General features: G+C 57.4%; 8 protein-coding genes across 8 annotated transcripts; 2 read left to right on the forward strand and 6 right to left on the reverse strand.

Annotated features, from left to right (window-relative positions):
• Window positions 1–293: 293 nt before the first annotated feature.
• On the reverse strand, window positions 294–4,772 carry SPBR_06365 (5'-3' exoribonuclease 1; the record flags this gene model as incomplete). The annotated part of the gene is made up of 1 exon (XM_040764622.1): window positions 294–4,772. One exon carries the CDS (start codon window positions 4,770–4,772, stop codon window positions 294–296), a length of 4,479 nt encoding a protein of 1,492 aa, XP_040616042.1.
• An 805-nt stretch (window positions 4,773–5,577) lies between these two features.
• SPBR_07681 (microsomal signal peptidase protein subunit) lies at window positions 5,578–6,471 on the reverse strand (the record flags this gene model as incomplete). Its single annotated transcript, XM_040765935.1, has 3 exons — window positions 5,578–5,887; window positions 5,952–6,245; window positions 6,329–6,471. 3 exons carry the CDS (start codon window positions 6,469–6,471, stop codon window positions 5,578–5,580), a joined length of 747 nt encoding a protein of 248 aa, XP_040616043.1.
• A 511-nt stretch (window positions 6,472–6,982) lies between these two features.
• On the reverse strand, window positions 6,983–9,979 carry SPBR_06541 (uncharacterized protein; the record flags this gene model as incomplete). The annotated part of the gene is made up of 3 exons (XM_040764797.1): window positions 6,983–8,160; window positions 8,229–9,072; window positions 9,152–9,979. 3 exons carry the CDS (start codon window positions 9,977–9,979, stop codon window positions 6,983–6,985), a joined length of 2,850 nt encoding a protein of 949 aa, XP_040616044.1.
• Window positions 9,980–10,667: 688 nt separating this feature from the next.
• On the reverse strand, window positions 10,668–11,675 carry SPBR_07588 (nuclear pore complex protein; the record flags this gene model as incomplete). Its single annotated transcript, XM_040765842.1, has 2 exons — window positions 10,668–11,274; window positions 11,368–11,675. The coding sequence occupies 2 exons, from the start codon at window positions 11,673–11,675 to the stop codon at window positions 10,668–10,670; spliced, it is 915 nt and encodes a 304-aa protein (XP_040616045.1).
• Window positions 11,676–12,605: 930 nt separating this feature from the next.
• Window positions 12,606–14,475, forward strand: SPBR_06939 (AMP-dependent synthetase/ligase; the record flags this gene model as incomplete). The annotated part of the gene is made up of 2 exons (XM_040765195.1): window positions 12,606–14,306; window positions 14,383–14,475. The coding sequence occupies 2 exons, from the start codon at window positions 12,606–12,608 to the stop codon at window positions 14,473–14,475; spliced, it is 1,794 nt and encodes a 597-aa protein (XP_040616046.1).
• A 471-nt stretch (window positions 14,476–14,946) lies between these two features.
• On the reverse strand, window positions 14,947–17,423 carry SPBR_06671 (minichromosome maintenance protein 5 (cell division control protein 46); the record flags this gene model as incomplete). Its single annotated transcript, XM_040764927.1, has 4 exons — window positions 14,947–15,490; window positions 15,577–16,994; window positions 17,087–17,213; window positions 17,287–17,423. The coding sequence occupies 4 exons, from the start codon at window positions 17,421–17,423 to the stop codon at window positions 14,947–14,949; spliced, it is 2,226 nt and encodes a 741-aa protein (XP_040616047.1).
• Window positions 17,424–18,216: 793 nt separating this feature from the next.
• SPBR_06397 (GARP complex component (Vps54)) lies at window positions 18,217–22,342 on the forward strand (the record flags this gene model as incomplete). The annotated part of the gene is made up of 3 exons (XM_040764654.1): window positions 18,217–18,305; window positions 18,395–18,504; window positions 18,585–22,342. The coding sequence occupies 3 exons, from the start codon at window positions 18,217–18,219 to the stop codon at window positions 22,340–22,342; spliced, it is 3,957 nt and encodes a 1,318-aa protein (XP_040616048.1).
• Window positions 22,343–25,190: 2,848 nt separating this feature from the next.
• SPBR_07903 (DNAse1 protein) lies at window positions 25,191–25,754 on the reverse strand (the record flags this gene model as incomplete). Its single annotated transcript, XM_040766157.1, has 1 exon — window positions 25,191–25,754. One exon carries the CDS (start codon window positions 25,752–25,754, stop codon window positions 25,191–25,193), a length of 564 nt encoding a protein of 187 aa, XP_040616049.1.
• Between the last annotated feature and the right edge of the window lie 33 nt (window positions 25,755–25,787).

Here is a 25,787-nt window from a genome sequence, read left to right on the forward strand (position 1 = left end):
TTCCTATATGTTACTATATTTGTACATAAAATCCATGAGACAATATTTGAGCATAAACCCAAAAAGGAGCCGGTAGATTGCTCCCTCCATTTCATGAACATCCACATGACTCCAGCGCTTTTGTTCCGGTATAAGGTGAAAAAGACACAATGGTAGGAAAACAAAACAGAGGCCAAAATGTGACAAGAGCAAATGGCAGAAATACACCAAACAACCAAATGTATAAAACACCCAGACGGGGTTTGTCCCGCATTGGTCTGCCTAGTTGGCGATGTGGCCTTGATGAGAGCGATTTACGCCGCTGACGGAGCAGGAGCAGCGGCATTGGAACTGTTGCCGCCGCCGTTCTTGGTTGGCTGCTGGCCCGCACCGTTGCCGCCACGGCCGCCGGCGGCATTGCCGCGGCCACCACGACCCCGGCCACGGCCACGACCCCGACCTCCACGATGGGCCTCGAGGTTGGCCGGCGGCGGCACGGCGTTGAACGACTGCGCAGCCGCGGTTTGCTGCTGGCCGTCGCCGTTGCTGTGGCTATTGCCACCACGGCCACCACGGCCGCCCCGACCGCCGCGGCCACCGCGGCCGTTGGCCTGCTGCTGTTGTGGCTGCTGTCCCTGTCCCTGTCCTTGTCCTTGTCCACCGGGGCGGTACACGAGGCTGCTATGTTCGAGGGTCGTGCCGGGGCGCGGTCCCGCGCGCGACTGCTGCTGCTGCTGCTGGCTGCCATTGCCGCGCCCACGGCCATTGTTACTGCCGTTCAGAGCGCCGCGAAACGACCCGCGCAGAGGGGCAGGCGGTGCTGCATCACGGTACTGCCGGAAACCGTGGCCGTTCGGGCCATTCTGCTGACCACCGCTGCCACCGGAGCCGGTCGTCGGCGTCGTCAGTGTCGTCAGCGAGGCATTCGGCTTGCGCTCAATGGCCGCGCGCGAGCCGGCGACGACCTGGCGGTTAGACAGGTTGAGAACCGACGATGCCGTCACCATCTGGCCACGGAACGGCGGGCAACGCTCGCCGAGCGTGGTGCCGCTCATAAACGTTGTATCAAACACAACGTCCAGCAGTTTCGTGGTGGGCGTGCGGCTGATGCCCACTACGGTGCCGCGCAGGGCAATGGGCACCTTGCCCGAGTCCTGCACGTAGACGACCCGGTCGCCGAGCGCAAAGCTCTGGTTGCCCAGCCGCTGCTCGGCGTCGGCGGGTTTCAGCACCGCGTTGCGAGGGACATTCTTGATAGGCTTCGTCTCGGTGGGGGCTGTGGCGGCAGATGAGTCGTCGGCAGCCGCGGCGATCTGGCCCACAATGTCCGAGTCGAGCTGCTCGGCGTCCAGCGGGACGCGCTCGAGCTTGCTCGTCTCCTGCGTCTTGAGCCACGCGCCAATCTCCTTGACGCGCTTTGATGCCAGCGCCTGGTCCGGCCAGATGTCCGTGTCTTTAATGTCGCGGTTCTGCGGCAGGTGCTTGAGGCCGGCGAAGAAGTCGGGGAACGCCACCATGTAGTTGGCAATGAGCTGGATGGCCGGGGAACTAAACTCCCAGCCAGTGCCCGACTTGCGCGAGAAGCCCAGCACCTTCTGCTTCTTGGCCTCAAACTTGAGGTTCAGGCCCAGGTTGACCTTGAGGTTGCCGACAGAAAACACGAAAAAGGACGACGTGATCTTGCTCAGCGACAGCGGGTGCAGGTCCAGGGACTTGGCCACCGCGTACGACGGCGTGTAGCGGTGGGTGCGATCGGCGCGGGCAACAATGCCGTGCGCAAAGTCGTTCTCCTTGTCTTTGAGGACAGACACCATGACGTCCATGCGGTTGCCCTTGTGGCCGACCACGCCAAGCGGACGGCCGTAGGCGTAGTCGCCCAGGTAGAAGGCGTGCGATCCGACAGGGAACTCCTCGGAGATGGGCACGGCGGCGCGCTCAATGAAGCGCTCGTCCTCATTGACGACGGCATCGACAATCACCTGTGTGGCAAAGTCGGTCTCCATGGAGAGCACCTCGCCGTACTCCTTGATCGTGGCACCGTCGTCGGTCTTGATCAGGCCCTTGAGCATGTGCACGTGCACGAGCGACTCGACGGTGCCCGTCAGAATGGCCAGGCGCTTGCTGTAAAATTCCTCGATGCTGCGTGCCTTGGACGACCAGCGGTCGAGCTCACGGCCGCCGTGCGGTGTCTGCACCACGGCACCCTTGTCGTCGAGCGTGTAGCTGAAGAGCTCGTCCGACACGCGCACAACCTTGGCCTCCTGCAAGAACGGGTAGCCAACGTGGCAGCGCTGGCCGAGCTTACGCTTGGCCGCCTCAATGTTGGTGCGCGCCTCCGAGTCGGACAGGGTGACGACCATGCTGGCGTTGCGGCTGTCCTGCTGGAACACGTTGACGGCGTGGAAGCCGAGGGACGCGTGGTAGGGCAGCGTGTGCAGACTGGGGAAGCCTGCGAGGGCCGACGCGTTGAGCAGCGCGCCGTCTGTCAGGTCGTGCAGGTACTCGAGGCCCTCCGTGGGCGGCAGGTCAAAGATGTTCATGACGCAGCGGCAGTGCGTGACGTCCGGAAATATGCCCGTCAGCGGCGACAGGTAGACAAAGTCGGTGTCGGGCTGGAAGGCAAACTCAATGGGCACGCCAAACTCGTTGCGGGCCTTTTCTTCGTCCGAGAGAAGGTCGTTTTTGGGCGCCATGGCGTCCAGCAATCGGCGCTCGTCGATGAAGGGAATCTTGACGACGGCCTCCCACTCCATCTTCTTGCCGTTCATGTCAAGCTCAAAGTCGCGCGGGTAGAAATCGATGATGGGCGAGTTCTCGTCTGTCATCAGGCCCCAGTAGACTGTGGGCACAATGCTCTTACTGCGGTCCGGCAGCACGCCCATGAGCTGCTCAAAGGGGCGGAAGGGCTGGCCGAGCTTGAAGTTGAGGTCGGCGCCCAGGCCCTTGATGACGTCGGAAATCAGGGGCGAGTAGTGGTATTGGTAGAACCACGGCCACGAGGCAATGCCTCGGTAGTAGTAGAACAGGACCCATTGCAGGCCTTGGACGTAGTTTTCGCAGATCTTGCGAACCTCGCTGCTCAGCTCGGCGTCGGACCAGTGGAACTTGTCCTTGTAGTAGGCGTCTTTCCACTGCTGGAATTTGAGCATGTACAGCTTGTCGAGGGCCTCCTGGCTCTCGCCGGCAAAGACGTCGACGACGTCGGCCGTGTCGTATTTCTTCATGACACGGAAGAGGGCCAGCTGCGCCTCTTCCTCTTCCTCGTCGTCCTCGTTCTGTCCATTTTTATTGGACACACGGTCGGCGGGGAAAGAGAGGACCAAGCGGCGGTTGCCCTCGCCATCCTCGTCGGTCCGCCAGTCAATTCTCAGACTGTCGGCCAGGTCCTGGACGAACTTGCGGTCGTCCGCCTTGAGATCGGCGCCCAGATCCAGGGGCGTTGCTGTCGGCTTGCTGACAAACTTACGGATCTTGGACTTCCAGAGCTCCTTCTGGAAGTTGGACAGCTGGATCTTGCCCTTGTTGGCGGCAGCGGCGGCGGCGGCGGTGGACTGCGGCGTGGGCGTGGGGGCAAAGCTGTTGGTGTTGCTGCTGCTCGGCGTCCCGTTGGTGCTGCTGCCGTGGTTGCGGCCACCGCGCTTCTTCTTGTCGACGGCGATGGTGAGTCCCTCGCCCGCCGGCGCGTGACTCATCAGCTTCGCCTGGTACCACTTCTCGCCCTCGATCTCGTGCTCGAAAAAGCGGAACTCCTCCTTGGAGAGCTCTGCGAGCAGCTTGCCGAGGCGCTCCACGTTGACGCTGCCGCCCTCGTTGATGTAGCCCTCGCACTGTGGCAGCACGCGCTTATATAATGTGAACATGGTTGCCAGAGCACCCTCGTTGATGTGAAGGCGCGGCAGATTGGGCAAAAAGTCGTTTCCGACAAAAAATGCCATGAGAATGAAGTCGTCAATGATGCGCTCCAAGTTGAAGGGGAACTTCATGAGCCCCTCAGTCTTGAGCTCCTGGAATTCGAGCTCGAGGTATTCGCGTACAATGCAGAGATGCATCAGGTAAAAGTTCTGGTGCTCCAGCTCCTTGGACTTGGTCTTGTTCTGGCGACCAAAGGTGACCTCCTCGCGCAGGAGGCAGAAGTGCGGGTCGTGGCTCAGCAGACCCAGCATGATCAGATCAGCGTCGAGGCCGTACAGACAGTGCCGCATGTTGTGGTTGTAGTCCTTTTGCGCCTTGGCGTTCCGGATGTACTCCATAATCTTGTGCTCGCCCTCGCCGGGGACGTCGTGGCCCGACAGCACGACCTTGCACTGCTGCCACTCCTTGTCCTCGCTGACTTTCTTGTTGACAAAGTACTTGAGCTGGGTGGACAGCTTGGCCATGAAGGCGGTGCCCGGGGTGATGCAGTTGCTGTCAAAGGGATCTTCGGCAGGCATCTGCTGGCCCTCGGCAATGGCCTTTTTGCGCATGTTCTCGGCGTCGAGGGCCGTGCGGAAACGACGCGAGCGCTGCTGGTTCATCTTGGCGCGGGGGGCCACGCCGTCGATGGCCATGAAGAACATCTGCTTGGGCTTGATTTTGCCAAACAGGTGCTCTATGTAATTGAAGATGCGTATAAACATTTCTTCTTCGCTCAGGCGGGTCATCGCGTCGTCCGAGTCGCTGTGCGTGCAGTTGTGGATGATGCCGTTCATGTCGAGGTAGAGGCAGTCGAACTCGGGGATGCGGTTCTCGGCAATCAGCTGTGAGATGGCCGGATACCGCTCCGAGAGCCATCGGAAGAACTTGGGGACACCCATGATGTCTGAGTAGGTTGAAGGGGGGTAAACGGAGAAGGAAGACGGAGGGGACGGAGACAACTAAAAGTCGAGTCTCAGTCACAGATCTGCGCGTCGTCGGTTCTGCGTAAACGATGAAGGGCGGTCGCTGTGACCGTAGGGATAGATGCTGAAGCTAAGCAGCGAGGAAGGCGGAGAAAAGAGGTGGAGGGGGGGAGGGGGGTGGAAAGGAGGGAAGGGGAGAGGAGAAAGGAGAAAGGGAAGAAGTGAGGCTGACGGTGGAAGTTTGTGATTGTGTTTTGGCGATGCGCCGCAACGAAGACAAGGCAGATGCGTCAACGGTGCCTGTGGCAGGCGGCTGCAGGCCCTGCGACTCGCCCCTGCCGCCTGCTAGAGCAACAAGGCGCAGTAGTGGGGTTGGGCCGGTTCCGGAAAAACGAGGGGCCGTCAACCAACAGTGGGAGACTACGCCTGGAAGCGGCCACTGAACGCACTAATGTACAACATGCAACATGCATTGTATTGGGCTTTGGAAGAGGGCGCGAGTTCAATGGGCGAGTCAACAGACCTTGGACAATGTCGAAGTCGACATCAACGAAATACGTCACAACGGGACACTCTAGAGACACGGAAAGTGGTCTGGTACAGTAGTACAGGCATATATGGACACAGAACAGGCATATAGCACATTGAGCAAATGACGGACTCTCGCATTGGAGCAAAATGCGAGCATTTTTTTGAAATTTAAAACAAACGACAAAGATACAATACAGATGCGATTTCCACCGCTCACATGTGACATGACAGAAAGTTAGAGTGATCCAGACTACACCGAACTCTCGGCCGCCTTGGCCTTCTTGCTTGCGCTGCCGCTGGCGCCGACGGCCGGCAGCTCAAACGCCTTGCTCTCACCACCGGCCAGCGGCTGCCACAGCGGCGAACCGGCGCCGCCGCGCTGCGGAAGGAGCCAGCTGCTGATGCTTCCGTCGCCGCTGTACTGGTTCCACGAGAGCATGCCGACCCAAGGTTGCACGTTGTAGTGCACGCGCAGGCGCACCTGCTCGGTCTCGGCGATCTTGCCGCTGGGGTGCGTGATCTGGTACTTGGGCTTCTGGTTCTTGAGGTGCAGAATGCCGCTGGAAGGGTTAGGCTTGGTGTGATCCAAATAATCAGGGGGCGGACAGGAATACCGAAACCTACCGGCTCGGGTCGATGGCCTTGCCCTCGGAGCTCTTGCGCAGTTTGCGCATCGCGACGGGACCAATGTTGGCCAGGTGGTCGGAGCTGGGGCTCGTGATGATCTTGTCCCAGATGACGGCGGTGTTGGTGGCCTCGGTGGCGTTGGCGTGCTCATCGCCCCATTCGGCCGTGACATAGACAAAGACCTGCTTCGTGTTCCAAGTGAAGAGCGACGACAGGTCGGCGTCCAGGTGGAAGCGCACGACGGCGTACTCCTCCTTCTTCTTGCTGTAGTAGTGCGGACGGCCGCGGACTCTGGGTGGCTGTCAGTGCGACGGTCCATCAAGGCAGCAAGGAACCAAGGAATTAGGCAGTCGGGTAACATGAAGCGCACTCACACTTGCAGACCGGCTGGCCGCACGGTCGCACTTGGTGTGCGCGCATGCAGCAGATCTGTCACGGCAATCAGACAGGCGATAACCGTCACAACCGTCGTGAAGAAGCCAAAGACATTCTGGAGGCGAACGAGGGAAGAATGCATCGTGACGAGGAGGATGGAGGGTGTCGAGTGATCGAGCGAGGTCGGAGGTGCCAAGGAGTATGGGAGAGGCAGGCAGCAATTGTGTCTTTATAGGTCGCTGCGAATCGTCCGCAACCCGAGATAAAATCGGCCGTTTGTTGTGTCGGGGCCGGCCTCTGTCGTTGTAGTTGCTGGAGGTGAAGTCGTGTCCTTCCAGAATGTCGCCAAACGCAAGGAACACCTTTTGGTTTGCGCGCCGCGAGCCTGGACCCACTTTAATTCACAAAGGCAGTAACATTGCCATATCGGGTTAGCACGTATTTCTTAATACTTGCGATAAACTCGCCAAATACCAAATGCGTGTAATGAGAAATAGGTAGAATTCATTGAACAAGACTGCTAGCGGAATGGTGGGAAAACGTCGAATCGTGAGGAAACAGCAAGTAGAATAGGCTAGAAAATAAACCCCCCCCCCAAAAAAAAAGTTCTGGAGCAACTATGAACTGTAATACCAACCAAACTCTGTAAACATCTACGAACTCGGCGGTGTTGGATTGTTGGTTGCCGGAGGGTTTCTAGTTGCGTTGCCAGCGTCGTGGTTCGCACTACCGCCAGCTGCACCACCACCGGCAGCGGATCCGAGGGCCACACCGGCTGCATTGCTGCCGCGGAGGTTGATCTGGCCGATCCTCGACACAATGTTGCTACCCACGGCGTCGACAGCACCTCGTGGCGAAGTCAACGAAGGCCCCTGTGCCGCTGCCTCCTGGACACGGAACAGCTTGATAGCCGTGCTGTTCCACACGCCCACAACGGTGCCCTTGGCGACCTGCATTTCGCTGCTGAAGATGAAGCTCCACAGCATGGACTCGTACCAGCCCAGCGCCAGCGCCGACCACTCAAACGAGTGCACGCGGATCGTCGAGGGCTCGATACCCGCGAGGTGTACATCCTGGATGCGCTGCAACGTGTCCGGTGAAGGATAGTCGACGGCCAGTTCGTCCCGCGGAATCAGAGCCGATATCTGCTGCATCACGGCCAGGATCGTGTGCAGCGGCAGCTCAGGCAGCCAGCTCTCGAACCACTGGACTGTCGGCTCAAACCCGTGGCCGCTGCCTCCCAACCCGCCAGTACCACTTCCGCCGCCGCCCAGGCCATCGAGGCGCCCACTTCCGGCCAGGTTGTTATCGCTGCTGCCGCCGTGCGCGGAGCCGCTTCCCAGGCTTGTGGTGCTATTTTGCCGTGAAAAGCTGAAAGGGCCGGCGCCCGCAGGCATCTTCCCACGTGCCTTTTCCGACATGCCGCGCACCTGGGTTGGCACGGCGTCTTCAACAGACACGGCCGGCGACGCGCGTGATGGGTTCTCGCTGGGACTGGACTGTGACGGCGTGGGCCGGGGTTCGTCGTCATCGCTTTCGTCTTCGTCATCGTCACCGCCAATAGCAAATGCGTCATCTTCCGCCACGTCGCTTAGCGCCTGGGACGGTCGCGCGTGTTGCTGGCCGTGGTGCGATGTTGTTGGGCTCCGCAGGCTGTCTACGGAACTGCGTCTCGATCCGAGTTCCGCTGGCTCGTCACTAGTAGCGCCCGAGTCTTTGCGGCGTTGCATGCGGCGCTCAATCTCCTCCCGACCACTGTCGAGTGTGAGATTGCGAAGCGCCTCGAAACGCTTCCGATTCCGGACAATGGTATATACAAGCTGGGGGTTTTCTGGCCCTACTGTTAGTATCTTTCATCTCTTACTGCCCGCGTTGTTGCTACACTAGAAATGTACATACTCGAATATTGGTGCTCAATGGTCGCATTCAGAGCCTCCAATAGAGAGCAGAGTAGATTGTGGTTGCTGTCGTTGGCCAGGAGGAACGACGGCGACGACATGGAGCTGAACAGCTGAATCAGGCGCGAGCTCGTCCGCGCGCTTAGACCCTCGACATAGGCGGCAATGTTGTTAATGACAGCCAGAAGAGCTGGGTAGATGGCTGTCAGACGGCTCTGGCTCGCTGTGATGAGGCTGTAAATAGACTGGATGAGGAAGTCGGCATAGGTGCCGCGGAAGTTTTGGATGCGGATGGCCGGCGGGAGGGTGTCCTGGGTATCGAACGTCTTGTTGAGGTTGATGCCAAAGTTCTTTTCGACGCTCATGGTCTGCAGCAAAAAAGCACACATGCGGACGACGCCCTGGCGTGTGCTGTCGTTCTTGCACTCGAGAGCGTAGAAGAGGATGAGAATCACAAAGTCGTGGGCTCGCTGCGTATCGATAATGAAGGACCGGAAGCGCTTATTGCACTGCGTGATCTCCCAGAACAGCATGATGATCTCGGGCGCAAACTTGACGGATGACTGTGTGCCGGGGATGTAGGATGTGGTGGCCTGCAGCGGCTGGTTAAGAATGCGGGTCATGCCGTCCACAATGAACTGGAAATCGGTCGGGCGGTGCAGGCGGCCGAGGAAGTGGCGGTAGTAGTTCTTGGAGATGGAGCCGGTCACTGGGTCGGGTGGGATGGGATATAGGAGAACCACAAGGAGGAAGTGCAGGCTGTAGGTGACGAGGATCTGCTTTGGGTCCTTGAAGACGAGGTTGTTGTATGGGACACGCCAGCTCGCGGGGTTGTACTTAACGGTCTGAAAAGCAATTAGTATAAAGGAAGAGAGCCAGATAGCAGGCAATACTAACCCCTTAAAAAGGAGAGAAAGGACATACTGTATTCAGCAATGAGCACAGAACAGATAGTACAACTTGCTTGTCGGGGCATGTGCAGATGTACGTCAGAGACCGTACGCCATGGGCCGGCAAGGCACCTGCAGGCCGGTATAGGCTGGAGCTTGAGAGCGTCAACAGCAGGCGCAGAAGCTCGCAGCGGTTGCTCTCCGACTCCTTGGTTGTCGGCACCGTCGTGTTGCAGCCGACACCGCTCTGCCAGATTGTGTAGCTGACGCGCGGCTTGCCCGGTGGCTGGCGTGCGACGGTGAAGCCGGAGAAGAAGAGCAGGTCGATCAGTGTGTCGATGAGCTCTTCGGCGAGCGGTTTGGCCTCTTCAAAGCCGTCCTGTGGTGCAGCCCTGTCACTGCCATCGTCGCCGTTCTGGTCGGCAGTATCGGCTTCGTCAAAGAGCACCTCGCCGGCAGATGCAGCCGAGCGTGATCGTTTCCGCCGCACGGACCAAAAGAAACGCTCTTCCCAGGCCTGCAGCGACTCGCGCTCGTAAATGTAGGGCAGCACACGTGTCAGGACACGGACGCAGTTGAGAAGATCGCGCTCTGGGGCGATGTCCTGCTCTGGGAAGGACGGGTGGTGCCGCAATGAAAAGAGCCGTGATGTGACGGCAAGTAGCAGCGTTTCGAGGTTCTCGAGGGCGGAATCGCGGGTCCGGCGAATGTCGGCGGGCGAGAAGAGACTGAAGACATCCTCGGGCGACTCGGGCAGCTCCCAAAATGACGTCCAGTAGGGATCGTCGGCGCGGATGTTGCGTTCCTCCGAAAGACGGAAGATGCCTTTCTTGAAGACCAGCTTCGAATCGCTGGCGCCCATGGTGGCGGCAGGGAAGGGGGCTAAGGCGGTCAACAAGGATGCACCGAGTTGTCCGAGGCGAGTCGGGTGTGGTCGAAATGGGAGGCGTGTCGATGTGCGGTCCTTGTTTTGCACCCGATGCGGAGGGTGTACCGTCGGTGGATGAACTGGAGGTGTGAAGTGCGGAGAGTGTGTTTTGAGAACACGACGAGAATGTCCTGCGTACACTTTTGCCCGTTAGCTGCTACCGCTTCGGGAACACTACGCTACGTCACAGCTTTAGGAAGTCACTACCGGCCTAAAGGCACCAAATTCAGCGACCTTGTTAGGCGTCCCAGAGTTCAACGGGCGCTGTAGACGGCAGTGGGTCGCTATATTTTTGGCGGGTCCCAGTGACACTGCAATTCGCAGTGCCAGAGCTTAAACACTCAACTGTAAATATTCCGAGATTATTACGCTCATAGACGCTGACATTAATCAAACCAACTCTACCTATCATGCCTTTATTCATACATTGCACAGGGCCGCTTGTGTTACAAACCTTATTACCCTGGTATCATCGTGTCCCATCACGGAGGAGTGGATCTCGGCCTCCCTCCTTGGCATCATCGACGACAGCCAAACGCAGTTGTTTTTGCTTTTGTTCTTTCTCCTTTGCCACATCGTCTCTCTAGCGCCGGACATTTCTCTCCTTCCCCGTAGTGCACACTTAGTACAGTCGTGAGCCGCCGGAAGTGCGCCGTCCCTTCTCATACAGCCACTTGTTGTTCAGACCCATGCTGAGCCGCTTGCCAGTCGGGCTCGGCGTGCCGGGTATGCTCGACATTGCCGAGTCAGAAAAGAGGGAACCCGCACCCGGCGCCACATTTGCCGAGCCGCCCAGGGTGCCCGGCGAGCCAAAAGACGCCTTACGTGTGTTCTGGAACGGGCTGGACGGCGAGAAGGGCGAGCCGCTGCGGCTGCCACTGGAAGGGCCGCCGTTAGCGGGCCGAGCCTTGGCGAACAGCGGGCTGCCCGAGATGGGCGAGCCGGTGAAGCTCTTGCTGAAGCTGGCCTCGGTGCTCTTGCCGCTGCCATGCGTGGCGGCAGCAATGCTCGCAGCCGAGCCCGAAACCGACGGCGTGCGAGTGTACCGCGGCGGCGTCGTGTAGACGGCATTGGGCGTGGCTGACGTTTTGAGGGCCGGCAGACCCAGTAGCTTGCGCTGGCCGGGCGTTAATGGAATGTCGGATATGGTGTCGGGTTTGCGGAAGAGCGGCAGCAGAGAGCGCGCCATGTTGATGAGCAGGGCAGTGTTAATGACTGTCACCAGCAGGCTGCTGTACTGCTGAGGAAGAACGGTGTGGCCACTAATAGGTCAGTAACAAGAATCCAGCACAGAACGCGGAAGAGACAATGGGAAACCATACAATCTCCGCAGCTGCGTGAAAGGCATCCCCGAGGCATTGCCCACCAGGAACACAACGACCAGCGCCAACACATTGTAGACAAACGTCTTGAGGTTCGTCTCGGTGAACACGGTAGCTGCCCGTCGCCGGGTGATCTCGTCCATGCGCGGGTGCCGCCAGTTTCCTGGACTGTCGGTCAAGATTGGCGTCGATGGCGCAGCCCTTGATGGCGTAGCCTTTGCTGCCGCTCCTCCTGCCGCGGTCGCCGCCACTTGTCGTTGCGGCGTCTGCATCCCTTGTGACTGCGTTGCTACTGCCCGGAACGCCATTGTGCCAAGCGCATAGGGTGCCTCGTCTAATCCTTTATGTATCGTTGCTTCTCTCGCCTCCCCTCTCTCAACTGCTGAGTTTGGTGGACGTCGTCGTGGACGCGAAAAGAATACAAAGGTAGGGAGTCGAGAAATGTCGATGAGGAACGGACAACGTTGCCAAAGGAAATGTAATGTCGACAAAGGGGCGTTCGAGTAAAGTACCTACAGCTGCTATGGTTAGTATCTCGTCGCCGGCGCCGGTGCGGTCGGCGTGTCGTTGCTGATGTGAACGGTCGCTTCGTGTTGTTGTTGTTTATTCCTCGTCTCGTAAAGCATTCTGGCAGCGTTGTAGCGATGGTCTCTGCATCAGACACTGCAAACATAGCTCGTCCTTCTGATTGGCCAGTCGAGGCCCATTTCCCCTGCGGCCCAAGTAGCACCACCACAGGGAGCCATGGTGCCACGCTAGGGAAGGAAGCACCCAGAGCACCGTCCGCCTGCCCGATTTCCTTGGGTTGCTGCCCGCTGCGCAGCCCCATGGCACCTTCCCCCACTCCAGCGGGTAGTGAATTAAATAAAATGGCTGGATAGCGGAGCATCTTCGCTGTGGTGCGTGCATGTTTCGCTTGGTTTCGCCCAACGTTCAGTTGTTTTCCCCTCCTCCGGGTTCGAGGTTCTCCCTGTTGCTCGCTTCTGTTCTCTTTCCACCTCGAGAGCAGATACGCCATCTGCGTCGATTGTCTGTTCGACCCCGTCTTTTCCGTATTGCCGTGAGAGCTTGTCGCCTTCCTGATCGGGCCAACTCCCGATAACCGCTACCCGGCCGCGGTTCTGGGAATAGAAGGAACGAACGACAAGACGCGAGGGAACCAATACAGTAAAAACAATACCGCACCCGAAACATCAACACCACCACCACCACCACCACCACCACCACCACTCCTCAACATGAGCTTCAACAGCGCCATGTGGCGCTTCGACGAGGGCGTCACCGGCCTCTTCGGCCAGTGGAACATCTACTCCACTGTCCTCGTCACGCTACTCATCGGCATCGTCACCTTCCACTTGTACACACGCACGGAGCCCGACACTCACCCCATGCTCCTTGCTCGCCAGGCTCAAGGCTCGCCCGTGCGCCAGGAGGGCGAGTCGCCCGTCTACCGCTCGCGCAGCGCCCCGCACGGCATGCCGCTGAACACCGGCCTCGACGTGCGCGACCCCGGCGTGTCCAAGTGGGCCAAGGGCCGCGACGGCGACCTGCGCGACATCTGGCGGCGCGCTGTTGGCGGCGTCCCGGAGAGTGACGCTCCCTCGGGCCCTGCTGTTCCCGCGGCGTCGGCTGTCCCGAAGCCTGTTGTGGGCGCCCGTGGCCGCATCCTGACCTCGTTCGGCACCGATAGCGTCGTCGAGACGTCGCTCGAAGACGTCACCCGCCAGATCAACCTCATTGGCCAGCACATCCTCGACCAGGGCGGTGCGCGCGTCGCCATCTACCTGCCCAACTCAGTCGAGTTCCTCGCCAGCCTGTTCGCCTGTAGCTTCTACAACATGACCGCCATCCTGCTGCCTTTTGACCAGAAGGACGACGCTGTGCTGGTGTCGATGCTCCGCCGCTCCGCCGCCGATACCGTCATCACTGCTCCTGGCTGCTTTCCCTTTGACACTGTCGTCCAGAGCTACCCAGCCCTGCGCCAGCTGATCTGGGTCGTCGACGAGGGCAGCGCCCACCTTGACTGGAACGAGGTGCCCGAGGGCACGGGCGGCAGTGTCAACGTGTCCACCTGGCAGGACGTCGTCAACGATGCGCCGCAGGCCGCTGGCCGCGAGCTGCCGGTGCTCGAGGGCCAGTCGCAGCCGCGCGACGTCACCATTTTCTGGGAGCCCTTTCGCGACGAGAATGGCGCCAGCTCGAGCGCCGCCGCGTCGGGCATCGAGGAGATGGTCCGCTTCACCAGCGACAACCTTGTGTCCGCCGTTGCCGCGCAGCTGTTCGCCGTGCCCTCTGCGCAGCGTGTTGGGCCTTCGGACCTGTTTCTGCCTGCCGACTCTCTCACTCACACGCACACTCTCGTCCTGACCCTTGCCGCGCTCTACTCCAATGCCTCGGTCGTGTTCAACAGCGTCGCGCCCCGCGCCGCCGATCTTTCCATGGCGACCCGTGGCACTGCGCCCACGATTGTGGTGGCCACGCCGTCCTCCGTGCTTGCCACCCACGACGAGTCTGTCCGCCTCCTGGGCAACGGTGCCTTTGCGTCGTTTTTCCTTAAATGGCAAACGCGCGCTCTGACCGAGGGCGGCGTCATCCCCGCTGCTACCTCTTTTGTCAGCCGCTTTTTCGACAGCGTGCGCCCCGCTGTCGGGAAGACCCCCGGCAAGCTGCGGCTGTTATACGTGGCCGAGCGCGCGGCTGCCGGTACGCCCGCCCTTTCGGCCACCGTCCTGTCTAATCTGCGCATCTTCACGGGCGCGCGCGTCATCTACGCGCTGGCCAGTGCCAAGGTGGCCGGTGCCGCGGCCCAGACAGCCTTTTACGACTACCGTGTGGCCCCCGGCAAGTATGCGCCCTTCGGCTCTCCTTTAACGAGCACCGAATACCTAGTGCGCAGCAAGGGTCAGAACGAAGTGACTGATGATAAGCTCGAAGGCGAGGTACGTTAACATCCAAGTAATGAATATATGTATGCAGAACTCGGGTAAAGCGCGGAAGCTAACGTCTTTTCTACAGATTATCATTCGCGGCCCGTCTGTTGTGGGCAACGAGGCTGCTCTGGGCGTCATCGGCGCCATCCGGGACGACAACACGCTGGCGTATGTCTAAGGCAATCAATTACAATTGCGTGTGCAGATGAAGGCGTATGAGAACAATGAAAGTTGAATAGCAAGGCCGGACCGGAGCAAGCCCATTATTACGAACGGGCGTTGACCAATAGTGTAGACAGATAGATCGTGACGCACGACATATCCTGATGTGGCGGATCTCTTTACTTTGGAATCAACTCGACCATGTGTCGTAGCAGCGCAAAACCTTTAGCCTGTCATTCGTACTATTATATCATGCCACATGGTCCGTACAGCTGACAACAATTTCCCACAACCTTTCTCATCCTTTCCCATCAATCCTCATCATGTACATAATCAATGCCCAACAGCCAATGCAAGTGTATCTGTATAATCATTATAAAACATGACGCCATAAAATAAAACCAGCGACAAGATATCCCAGACCCAAACTACCATGAAGATTTGCAAAACTGACGCAAGAAAGAAAAGAGGTCCATTGCAACTGGCCCTATGCACCGTTCCGGTACACTTGCGCACCCTGGTTGCGGAACATAATCGTGTCGCGCCGTTGCAGCAGCATGAGTGCCCGGTTGAGGGCCTGCTCACTGAATCCGCGAACCTCAACCATTTCTCGTCGCAGCGTGGCCAAGCTAGTGCTCCAGCCGATCGGCAGACGCCGCTTCAGCTCCGCCTCCACGCGCGACGCCTCCTGGTACAGCTCACGGGCCGCCGCACCACCAGCACCAGCACCCGACGAAATGCCCGACCCGCCGCCGTTGTTGCTGGCGCCCATGCCCGTCTGGCTGCCCTGGTTGACGGCATCCATAGTCGAGCATAGGAACAGACGAATGGCCTCGTCGACGTGCTGCTCGGTCGCAATCGGCGACAGTGTCAGCTTGGCCAGCGACTCCGTGATGCGCACAATAGCCTCCAGCTGACGAACGGTGATCGGAATGCTCGACCGCGCGTTCGCCTCGAGCTCGGCCGCGTGCACCTGCCGACGAATTGACACGAAGTGGGACGACAGCTTCTCGGCTGCCTCGGCACTCAGTCTAGGGGCACAGCGTCTATAATGCTACGTTAGTGTTTTTCGTTTCACTTCCCTTGAAAATCTGTAAACACCAATGGGGGGACTCACGTTTTGCAGTAGCTAATGTACCGCCGCAGCTTCTCCACGGGGATCTCAGACTCGGTCTGGTCCTCCACGCCCCGGCCACCCATATGAATGCCCATGACGTGCTTGGCCATACGCTCGTCCTTGCCACGCTCATGCTCGTCCTTGACAATAAAGATCATGTCAAAACGCGACAGAATCGTCGTCTGAAAGTCAATGTTCTCGCCGGGAGTTTTCATGTCGTCGTAACGACCAAAGATGGGGTTGGCCGCTGCCAGCACGGATGTCCGGGCGTTGAGAATGGTCGTGATACCAGCCTTAGCAATAGAGATGGTCTGCTGCTCCATGGCTTCGTGGATTGCCACACGGTCCTCGTCGCGCATCTTGTCGAACTCGTCAATACAGACCACACCGCCGTCGGCAAGCACCATGGCACCACCTTCCAGGTAGAATTCGCGCGTCGACTGCTCACGCTGCACCGAGGCCGTCAAACCTGCTGCGGACGAGCCCTTGCCGGATGTGTAGATGGCAATCGGTGCGACCTTTTCCACAAACTTGAGAAGCTGCGACTTGGCTGTACCGGGATCACCTAGCATCAGCACGTTGATGTCACCACGCAGTTTCATGCCGTCCGGCAGGATCTTCTTGGAGCCGCCCATCAGAAGACAGAGGATGGCCTTCTTAATGTCACGGTTGCCGTAAATCGACGGCGCAATGCAGTCGGTCATGACGTTGTACAGGTCAGGCCGCCGGCTCAGTTCCAAGAACTCTTGCTCTTCCTCTTCTGTGTAGATGGCGCTACCCTTGGCAGTCTGATCGATGTCGGTCTGAATACCGACAGCACGTAGGTACGGGGTCCGAATGGCAATAGCGCCACCTGTGTTTCCGCTTCCACCTTTGGTCGAGCTCTTGTTCTGGTAGATGGAGAAAATGCCAGTGATTGTGCAGCGCGAGCCGGGCACAACGCGGTTTGTGAGGTAGCGGTCGGCTGAGATAAGCACATGGCGAGGCAGCTCACCGACAGGTACCTGGTCGGGCGCCTCTTGCAGCTTAATGACCTGCTGGTCAACAAACTCGGAGTCTTCGTGCATCACAATGTATGGGTCGAGCGGGCACTTGTCCGACGTGTCGTCCTTGGTCCGCACCCGGCCACATTGGCGGGGTAGCGTCACGCCGCTAAATCCACCGGTCACGCTGATGGGAAGATTAAAGCCGCAGCTACGGCATCGCACGGCAAGCTTTGTGGCCTTGGAGGACATGACAGAGGCGCCGATGACAATTCCCGGGACTCGCACCAGGCGAGCGATTGTGAGCGAGTCAAGGTTGCGGATGGCTACCTCCTCAGCGCTAGAGTGGAGCAGAAGCTGATGTTCTGGCAAGTCGACTTTCTGCTGGTGGGGGAAGACAATTCGGTGCGTGCAACGCTTGAGGGCACTCTCGAACTAAGTTTGAGACGCTGTTAGCTGGGTTCAGGGCAAAGGCATTATAAAACGGCATTGTCAGTTCTTGAGTCTTGTCGTCAGCCGCGACTTACTAGGGGAATGATCTCCGCGGGCTCTGTCACCAGCCGGTGCGCCAGCTCTTCATTGTACTTGATCAAGTCGCCAATGTCGACGTCGCAGTAGAATTTCTTGAGGAGTGCATTCTCCTTGAGCTGGTCTCTGTGAGGCAGTCGGGTTAGCAGCGGTTTCATGCGTGTCGTACGTGAGCATCGGCACCTGGAGAGCAGCTTACCTGTAGACAAAGTTGTTGTCGAGGCGGAACTTGAGCACAAAATCTTCGAGGTCTCTTTGTGTCTTGACGCGCGAGTCGTCGCCGTTTTCGTTGTTGTAGTCGTAGACATGGGTCGAGTAGACCGATTGCTGATCCATCTCGACGGTGGTTGCTGGTGAGTGCTTGTTATGATGAGTCGTGAGCAACCAGGCAGATGTAATGCAATGAAGTCGCTCGTTTGGATGAAAAGAAGAGAAAGAAACGTGAGGAGGTCAAGGAATAGGGCAGGAAAGGCGATTAAGCAAGTACACTGCTAAGGAAAGTGGTCGCAAAGGAAGAAAGTGCGATGGAGGGGGGGTTTCCTAGAGCGACACGAAAAACGCGTCGCGTACCTGCCCCAGACGCGTCTTAATTAAAGTGGTTGCATACGGCAAGGGCGACTTGTTCTGAAGACACTTGCAAGGGGCAGGAACAGCACTTTGGCGCTAGCCTAGTTCGGACTTGCCCCTTGATGCCCACTTTGGGTGATGTCACGTGCATCTTATTACAGAGTACGCTAAGGCAACGACGAAACGGCACGCTTATGCCGTGGCCAGTCGCAGCGCAGCTGAAGCTCCAGCTTGCCAACGACGCACGAAACGGACATCGACATCACCACCCACAAGCCGGACCCAACGGCTCCATTACGCAAGTCGCAGGAGCGAATGTCCATAGTACTGTCTCCGAGATATTCTAACCCAACAAAATACGCCATCCCCGTCCATCAAGAGCGCCTGTTAAGCCAAGCGGGTGGCCGGCCTCGAAGCCGATTCGGCCGATTCGAAGTCCACCTCCCGTTGCCTCACCCTAGGCCCCCGGACGCGAGGCCCCGGGACTCCGATCTACATGCCATTGTCCGACTTGCGACTGCATCCCGGTTCTGGATCTGTGTCGAGGCCTGGCCTGTGAGCCATGTTCTCCAATTCCGATGGCCGCAAGTCGGTCGATAGCTTGACGTCGCCCGCCGGCGTCACGCACCGTGCCGACTTTCCCTTCCACAAGTGAGATACAGCAGCCCTGGGAAGGAGATGGGTTCGATATACGGTTGTCTGTCAAGTTAGTGGTGCTGACTCGTTAGACAATACAACAGGCAACGCCGAGAATCCGTCGCTAGTTCCACGACTTCCATCGGCGGCACGTTGGACACGGCCGTGGGAGGAGGAGGTTGGCCCAACACTCTGCAGGAGGCAGGACAGAATGGTAGGCATTGGGCTCCTAGCCAAACGGCATTATCTTGTCTCGCGACCCGTCTTGACAGAACCGCTGACTGATGCCAACAGCAATCTCCACGCTGCTCCAGCCGCCCATCGTCCGCTCTGGCTTCCAGCCGCACACAGCCGCCCCGGCACACAGCACGCACAAACCGCCGACGTCGCGCGATATCCCGCCTGTCAAGCTGACGAACATTGAGCAAGTCGACTCGTCTGAGTTCTCCTCGTATTTGCGGCAGGTCGGCAGACTACACGAGCAGCTCCATCGAGCCAAAGAGCGGGAGGACGAGCAGCTGGCCTCCACCATTGGCACGCCGCGGCGCAACAGCAGCAAGGAAGACCTTGGCGAGAGCGCGGCCGACGGCCACCTGCGGCCGAGCGCGTCGCGCCGGACGTCGTCCACAAGACGGCTGTCGGTCTCTTCGATTTCGTCGGCCACATTGGTTGATGCTCCGAGTCCGGTACGGCGTAGCTCGTCAAACTTCCGCCGTCAGAATCTTGGTCCACCACCGTTGAGCACCATTCCCAGTGTCTACTTTGACGAATCTTTCCACCTGGAGAACCCGCGTACGTTTGATATTGTCAGCGAGCGGGCGCAGGTGATCTCCACCTCGGTGGACGCGGAGAGCGACAAGGACAAGGACGCAGCGCACAATGGCGGTGCCAGTAACAGCACGGCTGCGCCGCGGAAAACGCTTGCCAACAACCAAATTCTACAGGAAAAGCTGTCTTGGTACATGGACACGGTGGAAATGCACCTCATTTCGTCCATATCGACGGCGTCCTCGGCGTTCTTTACTGCGCTTGGGGCGCTTAAGGAGCTGCACACAGAGGCTGCTGACTCTGTCGACCGGATCAAGGCGCTGCGCACGGAGCTAGGCGGTCTCGACGAAGAGGTAGCAGTGCGCGGCCTCGATATTGTGCAGAAGCAACGCCGCCAGCAAAACACTCTAAAGTTCCGTGCCGCCGTCCTGCAGCTGCAAGACATTGTCAGTGGCGTCACCGCGTGCGACACTCTTATTGATGCGGGCGACGTAGACAAGGCACTAGACAGCATCGACGCACTGGAGAAACTGATTGCCGGCGAGCACGATCCAAAGGCGCATATGACGCAGCCGCGTGGTGGCTACGCGCTGTGCGACTTGCGCGGTGCGGCAGCCTTACAAGGCGTTGGTGGCGACATTGCATCGCTCCGCTTCCGCATCGGCAAGGCCTACGAGGCGAAGTTTGTCACGGCACTCATGAAGGACATTCGCAACCACGCTGAGACCGTCTCCAGCCAGGAGGTGCTGATGCGCTGGAACAGTGCCGCGATGCGCTCCCGCGGCGGCCACAACCGCGAGCCGTCCGCGTTCCCTGCGTACCTCGCGTCCACCGACGAGCTACGATCCGAGCTCTTGCCTGTCCTCACGGGCCTCTACAGGGCCAAGCACGTTGCCGCGGCGGTTCAAGCGTTTAGAGAGGCGGTGCAGCGCGAGATCAAGAGCCTGATCCGGCGGCCACTGCCGAGCTCCAACGACGACGACAATGAGTCCGTCATGTCATCCTCGACAGCCGGCAGCTCACGTAACCTGTCGCAGCACGAGAAGTCCTCCAATCTTGCCAGGAATCTGCGCGCGCTCGACCCGCAGGACGCGGAAGAGCTGCTCGTCAAGGTCTACATTGGTGTCACGGAGACGCTGCGGCGCTTCACTACCCACGGTAAGGTGCTGCTGGATGTGGCGAGCTCCGTCGGCGACGACCAGATTCCAGAGGGCCTCAGGTCGCCGCCGTTTAGCCCGTCCGGTCGGCCGATGCAGCACATCTCTGACGCCGGCATGGCGGTGCAGGGCGAGGTCCACAAGACGCTCGATGTCAGCAACCTGCTTGGCCAGGCCGTGGACGTGGCTCAGGACAAGATTGTCAAACTCTTGCGCGTCCGCCAGGAGCAGAGCTCGAGCCTCTCGCTCAAACTGTTCCTGCGCTACTTCACACTCAACGTGCACTTTGCCAACGAGTGCGAGGCCATCTCTGGTCGCAGCGGCACATCCTTGAAAAACGTCGTCAACATGCAGATCAAGGACTTTTTGAAGGGCTACGGCGATGCTGAGAAGCAGAAGCTGGCCGTGGACATGGATAAGGACCAATGGATAGCCAAGGACGTCAGCGACGAGGACAACGACGTGCTGCAGCGTATTTTGAACGCGAGCACAAAGGACGCACCTGCATGGACTACGGATGTTAAGCTCTGGATTCCCATCACGGCAGACGACTTTAAAGAAAGCACTGACAACCTCGCCAACGTCAGCACTGACGCCACACCGGACGCGGCCGCTGCTAACGGCAAGGCAAAGGTTCGCGGCGCCACTATTGACGAAGAAACCTTTTCGCTGCCCGCATCGGCCTTGGTTTGCATCCGGGGCATTTCGCGCTATATGCACCTGGCAGTGGCCATTCCGTTTATGACCGCCGAGGTGGCGTCAACACTCGTTCAATATCTGCAGCTGTTCAACTCGCGATGCACACAGCTCATCCTCGGCGCTGGTGCCACGAGAACCGCCGGCCTCAAGAACATTAATACGCGCAATCTTGCTATTGCGGCCCAGTCGCTCTCATTCCTGGCGACACTCGTTCCGTATGTCCGCGAGTTTATCCGGCGACGCGCCAACTCCGTACCGGGCGTGACGGCGTCGAGCCTGATGGGCGATTTTGATAAAGTTAGGCGCTTGTACCAAGAGCACCAAAATAATATTTTTGAGAAGCTCATGGAAATCATGAGTGCTCGCGCGCAGGTCCACGCCCGGACGATGGCCAAGATCACATGGGACAACGACGATAGCGAGCCCGGAGTGCACGCGTACATGGAGACGCTGGTCAAGGATACGATAACGCTGCACCGCAACCTCGTCAAGAACCTCCCCGAGAGCAGCGTGCGATTTATTATGGTGCCCGTGTTTGCTAGCTACACTGAGCATCTGAGCAGCGTGTTGACCACGGCCGAAGTCCGCACCCGGAAGGGCCAAGAGAAGTATGTGCTGTTAACCCCAATTGCCGATGAAAATAAACGAAGGAAAAGCAGTGAACTAACCAACTATAACAGCATGCTCCAAGACCTCGATTACTTCAAGAACCGCCTCAGTAAGATTGATGGGTTCGAAAAGACGGGTGACGTGCTCCGGACGATTGCCACGAACAAGGTTATCAAGCCAGCTACGCCTCCTCCTCCGCCAGCGGTGCCAGCCGTAGAGCCTTCCGTCGAAAGAGAGCCTTCGGGCGAGTCCCTAAAGGAGATCACAAAGGAGGCCACAGAAGAGACCACAGAGGAAACCGACAAGGAGGCGGACAAGGAGGCCGCCAAGAAAGGCGAAGTCAAGGCTGAGAACAAGGCCAAGGAAGACAGCGACAATGACGATTCTGCACCCCCTCCGCCCCCGCCAAAAGACGGTACTTCGACGACTACGAAGAAAGTCGAAAAGAATGACGAGGCTATACTCGAGACAAAGCCTGAGGCGAAGGAGGCGAAGGAGGAAGAAAAGGAAGAGAAGGAGACGAAGGAGGAAAAGGTGGAGATAGACGAGGACAAATTAGGAGAAGAGAAGCCTGAGAAGGCGGAGCCCGTGGAGAATGTCGAGAAAGAAGAGAAGCCGGCACCAGTGGAAAGCAAGATGGTCGACGAAAGGGCAAGGCCTGAAACCAAGAAGAAGGACGAACCCAAGGCCGAGCCCAAGAAGTCCGAGTCGTCAAAGAAAAACAAGAAAAAGAAGGCCAAGAAAGCTGCGGCCAAAAAGGCAGCGGCCAAGAAGGCGGACGACAGTTCCTCCGAAGAGGGCAGCGGCGATGAGAAGTAGCTGCTGCAGCCTGAAAAGGACTCTACATGACATCGGGTTCTCATGGGTATTATTCGCAGCACTTTTTTTTTTTTTTAGGACGTCAGTTTGGCCATCAGCTTAAAACTTCAAGGGGCTGGAGACATAATTTGGTTACATGGTAGCGATAGCATGCGCATAGACAGAATATATCAGCGAGACGAAACCTCGTGAATGACAACGACGAATATGTATTGGTGAAGGTTCATTCAGACTTGCGTGCTATAAAGGATAATTTCCTTTCCCTTTTTTCCTCCTTTTCTTTTTCTTTGTGTTTCAATACCGAAATCTCCGCAGTTGTATCCCAGCTTCGGCCGTTTCAACTGCGCATGTTGGTGACGAGACAGACGAATGATGGGTTTGCTGTAACAGGCATCGACAACTGCAGGACAACATCACGGACGCTGGTTATGCATTCCTTTGTTTGAGATCTTCTTTAATCAAGTTGAGGGTTCTTATATAAGTGGGCCTTGGGGGTCCTTTCCCACCCGCTTATATCTCTCCTTTGTTCGATGCATAAAGACAGCAAGTGCGACCAACCCCCAAAGTCGACAAACTGCAACGAAAATGGCAAGAGCAGCGTTGCGCCTCCTAAACAACAGTTCACAACGGAATAGGAGACAACTGCCTGGATTAGCACCCTTCCCAAACTAACCACGACAAACCACGTGACTTTGTGAGGAAACAGTCGAAGCTTTTCGACAATGAGCTGGACCAATGGTATCGACACAAGATATCCGTACATTCGAGACCAGAAATCACAGTCCAAATCAAGGGATGGCCAGATGACAGTGCGTAGGACACGGAGTACCGGTATCCGTCACCGGGAGGCAGCGGCGGCCGATGTCTCTTGCAGTCACGTTCGCCACGGGCTCGCAAACATATGTACGGTGTCGATACCGGACCAGGTGACCTATGCCGTCATACCGCACGAATTCGGATACCATCAGTTTAAACCTTCGTAGTCAGCCACGAGACTATGCTCGGTTACTCCAGAAGTTGTCCGATCCATTACGTAGAAGAACATAGAAGAGTCGTGTGGCTCAGCCTTACTAGTGAATAGTCTGATGAGGCTGCACTAGCTTCATGTCTGCATCCCGTAGTAAACAGTTGGGGACGACGGTTACCTCAAAAATGACGTTTCTGTGTTCCTTAGTAATGTTTGTAGCCACTTCCGGAACTGGGGGAGCACTACGGAGATGACGTCAAGATTTCATTACAGGTTAGAAGAAAATAGGCGGGCAAAAAGACACGGATAAGTCGAATTCTGGTTCATTTTGCCCCAGTTTCCTACCACGAGGTTTCAGCATGAGGACATGGGGACATGGGGTAGAATGTAAGATCGAGGTCTGAGAAAAAAGGCAAGGGCATGCGCAGATCTGGGCTGGGCGAGCCAGACCTGGACAAATACGTGAAACTATGCGGGGGCGTTGTCGTCGATCATTTTTCATTTACCGGAGAAAGGACAGAGGAACAGTGCGCCGCTGGTAAAGATGAACAGTAAGGTTTTATGAGCGACGTAGAATAATAGGAGCAATAGAAAATTAAAAAGAAGGAAGAAGAAAATTCAGCATCGTGCTGGGGTGCCCGTTGTTGTGGCAAGTGTGTTTTGGGTGGTTGTGTTAGCAAAACGTCGCATCGACGGCTCACGATCATCGTCGGCTTCTAGAAGGATTTTCCCAGCTTCGGTCTGGGAGTTGTTATTTCCTCTAGTTGTGTCCACAAACGGAGGCGGTTATCACTCCGCTGCGGGAACGGGTAGTAGTTCCGGGATCTATGAAGTGGAAAAGTGGGAAAGGAAAATGAGAGCAAAATGGCCAGGGTGGGTTGTGTCTGGGGACATTGCAATTTTAAATTTCACGAAAAGGGAAAGGAGCGCATTCCCAGGACAACGGGACGGGCGGGGGTGGTCGCATCGTGGGAACGGCATATTTGCCTAAGACCTATGCCTTTTTCAACTACATCTCTTACAACTAGTAGCAAAAAAAAACGATGTCGATTTAAACGTCTGGAAAGTTTTATCGTGCTTCATTAAAAGCAATAAAAACGTCATTAATCAAGACTGGGATGAACACGAGGCTGAATAGCCGCGAGGAGCAATGTTCCGTCTTCCTGCGCGGATCATTAATTGCACGCGTCGTGCAACACGGCACGATAAAAGGAGATCTGCATCGAACCGGGCACATAGTTTATCAAGATCACTTCATTTAACGTGGCAAAGCAGCTTGTTTGGGAAAGTATCTCATTGATTGTTCGTCAACAGTCTATCTTCTATTCAATATCTAGGCAGACTAGAATTGTCACGCCGCATATCCTAAGAACATGTCCAAGAAATGCAAAAAAGAAAGTGTATGCAAAATGGGGTATGGCAAGAAAAAAAGATTTGAAAAATATCGAGAAATATCTCAAAAGAATGGCGTATCACCAACACTGAAAAGAGTGGCCAGTCATGGGATCGCGAAAGAAGAAGTGTGGAAATGTGAAAAAAGGTCGGGCAGAAGAAGGAATCAAAGTTGTAGAAAAGAGTGTAAGTTGCCCTTGAAAGGAGTGTGTGAGAAAAAAAAATCCAGGGAGTGCGTCACTGGGACAGCTCTTTTGAGCAGTTTTCCTCCAAAAGGTATCGTGGTTTCAAACCACCAAAAGTAAGAGACAAGATGGTCCACGCCGCCATGGGCGTCAAAAAAGAAGGTGGGAGAAAGAAGAAAGGTCGTTACGGTCTTGTATCATCGTAACCCGTCACGCACAGCGGATGGGCTGAGTCATTTTTTTCGTGTCGTTAAACGAAACATGCGAGAAAACGAGAAAGCAGAGCCGTTTGGGAAGACGAAGCTTAGTACTTCAGCTCGACCAGGTTGCGGGGCAGGTTCTTGCCAGTGGCAGCGGAGTTGACGTCGCGCTTGGTGGTGTTGGCGCTGCCGCCGCCCAGGGTGACGATGATGTTGGTCTGGTCAGTGACCTTGGTCTGGACATCGTCGGGCAGGTAGTAGGCGTTGTTGCAGGGGAAGGGGTTGCAGCCAGAGGTGGGGGTGTTGGGGGCGTCCGCCGGGTACATCATCATGACGTTGTCGGTGTCGGCCGAGTTGACGATGGCAGAGACGTCAAAGTAGGTCGAGCCGCCCCAGCCCTGGAAGTTGACCTCGGCGAGCATGCCGGGGACGTTCTCCTTGCCCTCCTGGACAGCGTAGGCGTTGCCAATGAAGCCTTCCGCGAAGTTAACGGGAACGGTGGCACCAGCAGGGACGGTCACGGGGTCCATGCCCTCGACGCCAACGCTGGGAGTGATGTAGACGGTGCGGGCAACGTTGTCCGTGGAGACAAAAGTGAGCGTGTTGGTAGTAGCCTGAGCAGTGGCGGCGAGAGCCATAGCAGCAGCGACGTTGCGGAAAGAGAACATGTTGGCGGTGTTGTGTGAAAAAGAGTGCTTGTG

This window comes from Sporothrix brasiliensis (assembly GCF_000820605.1).
Source record: "Sporothrix brasiliensis 5110 chromosome Unknown Cont20, whole genome shotgun sequence".
In the NCBI taxonomy this organism is placed as follows: domain Eukaryota; kingdom Fungi; phylum Ascomycota; class Sordariomycetes; order Ophiostomatales; family Ophiostomataceae; genus Sporothrix; species Sporothrix brasiliensis.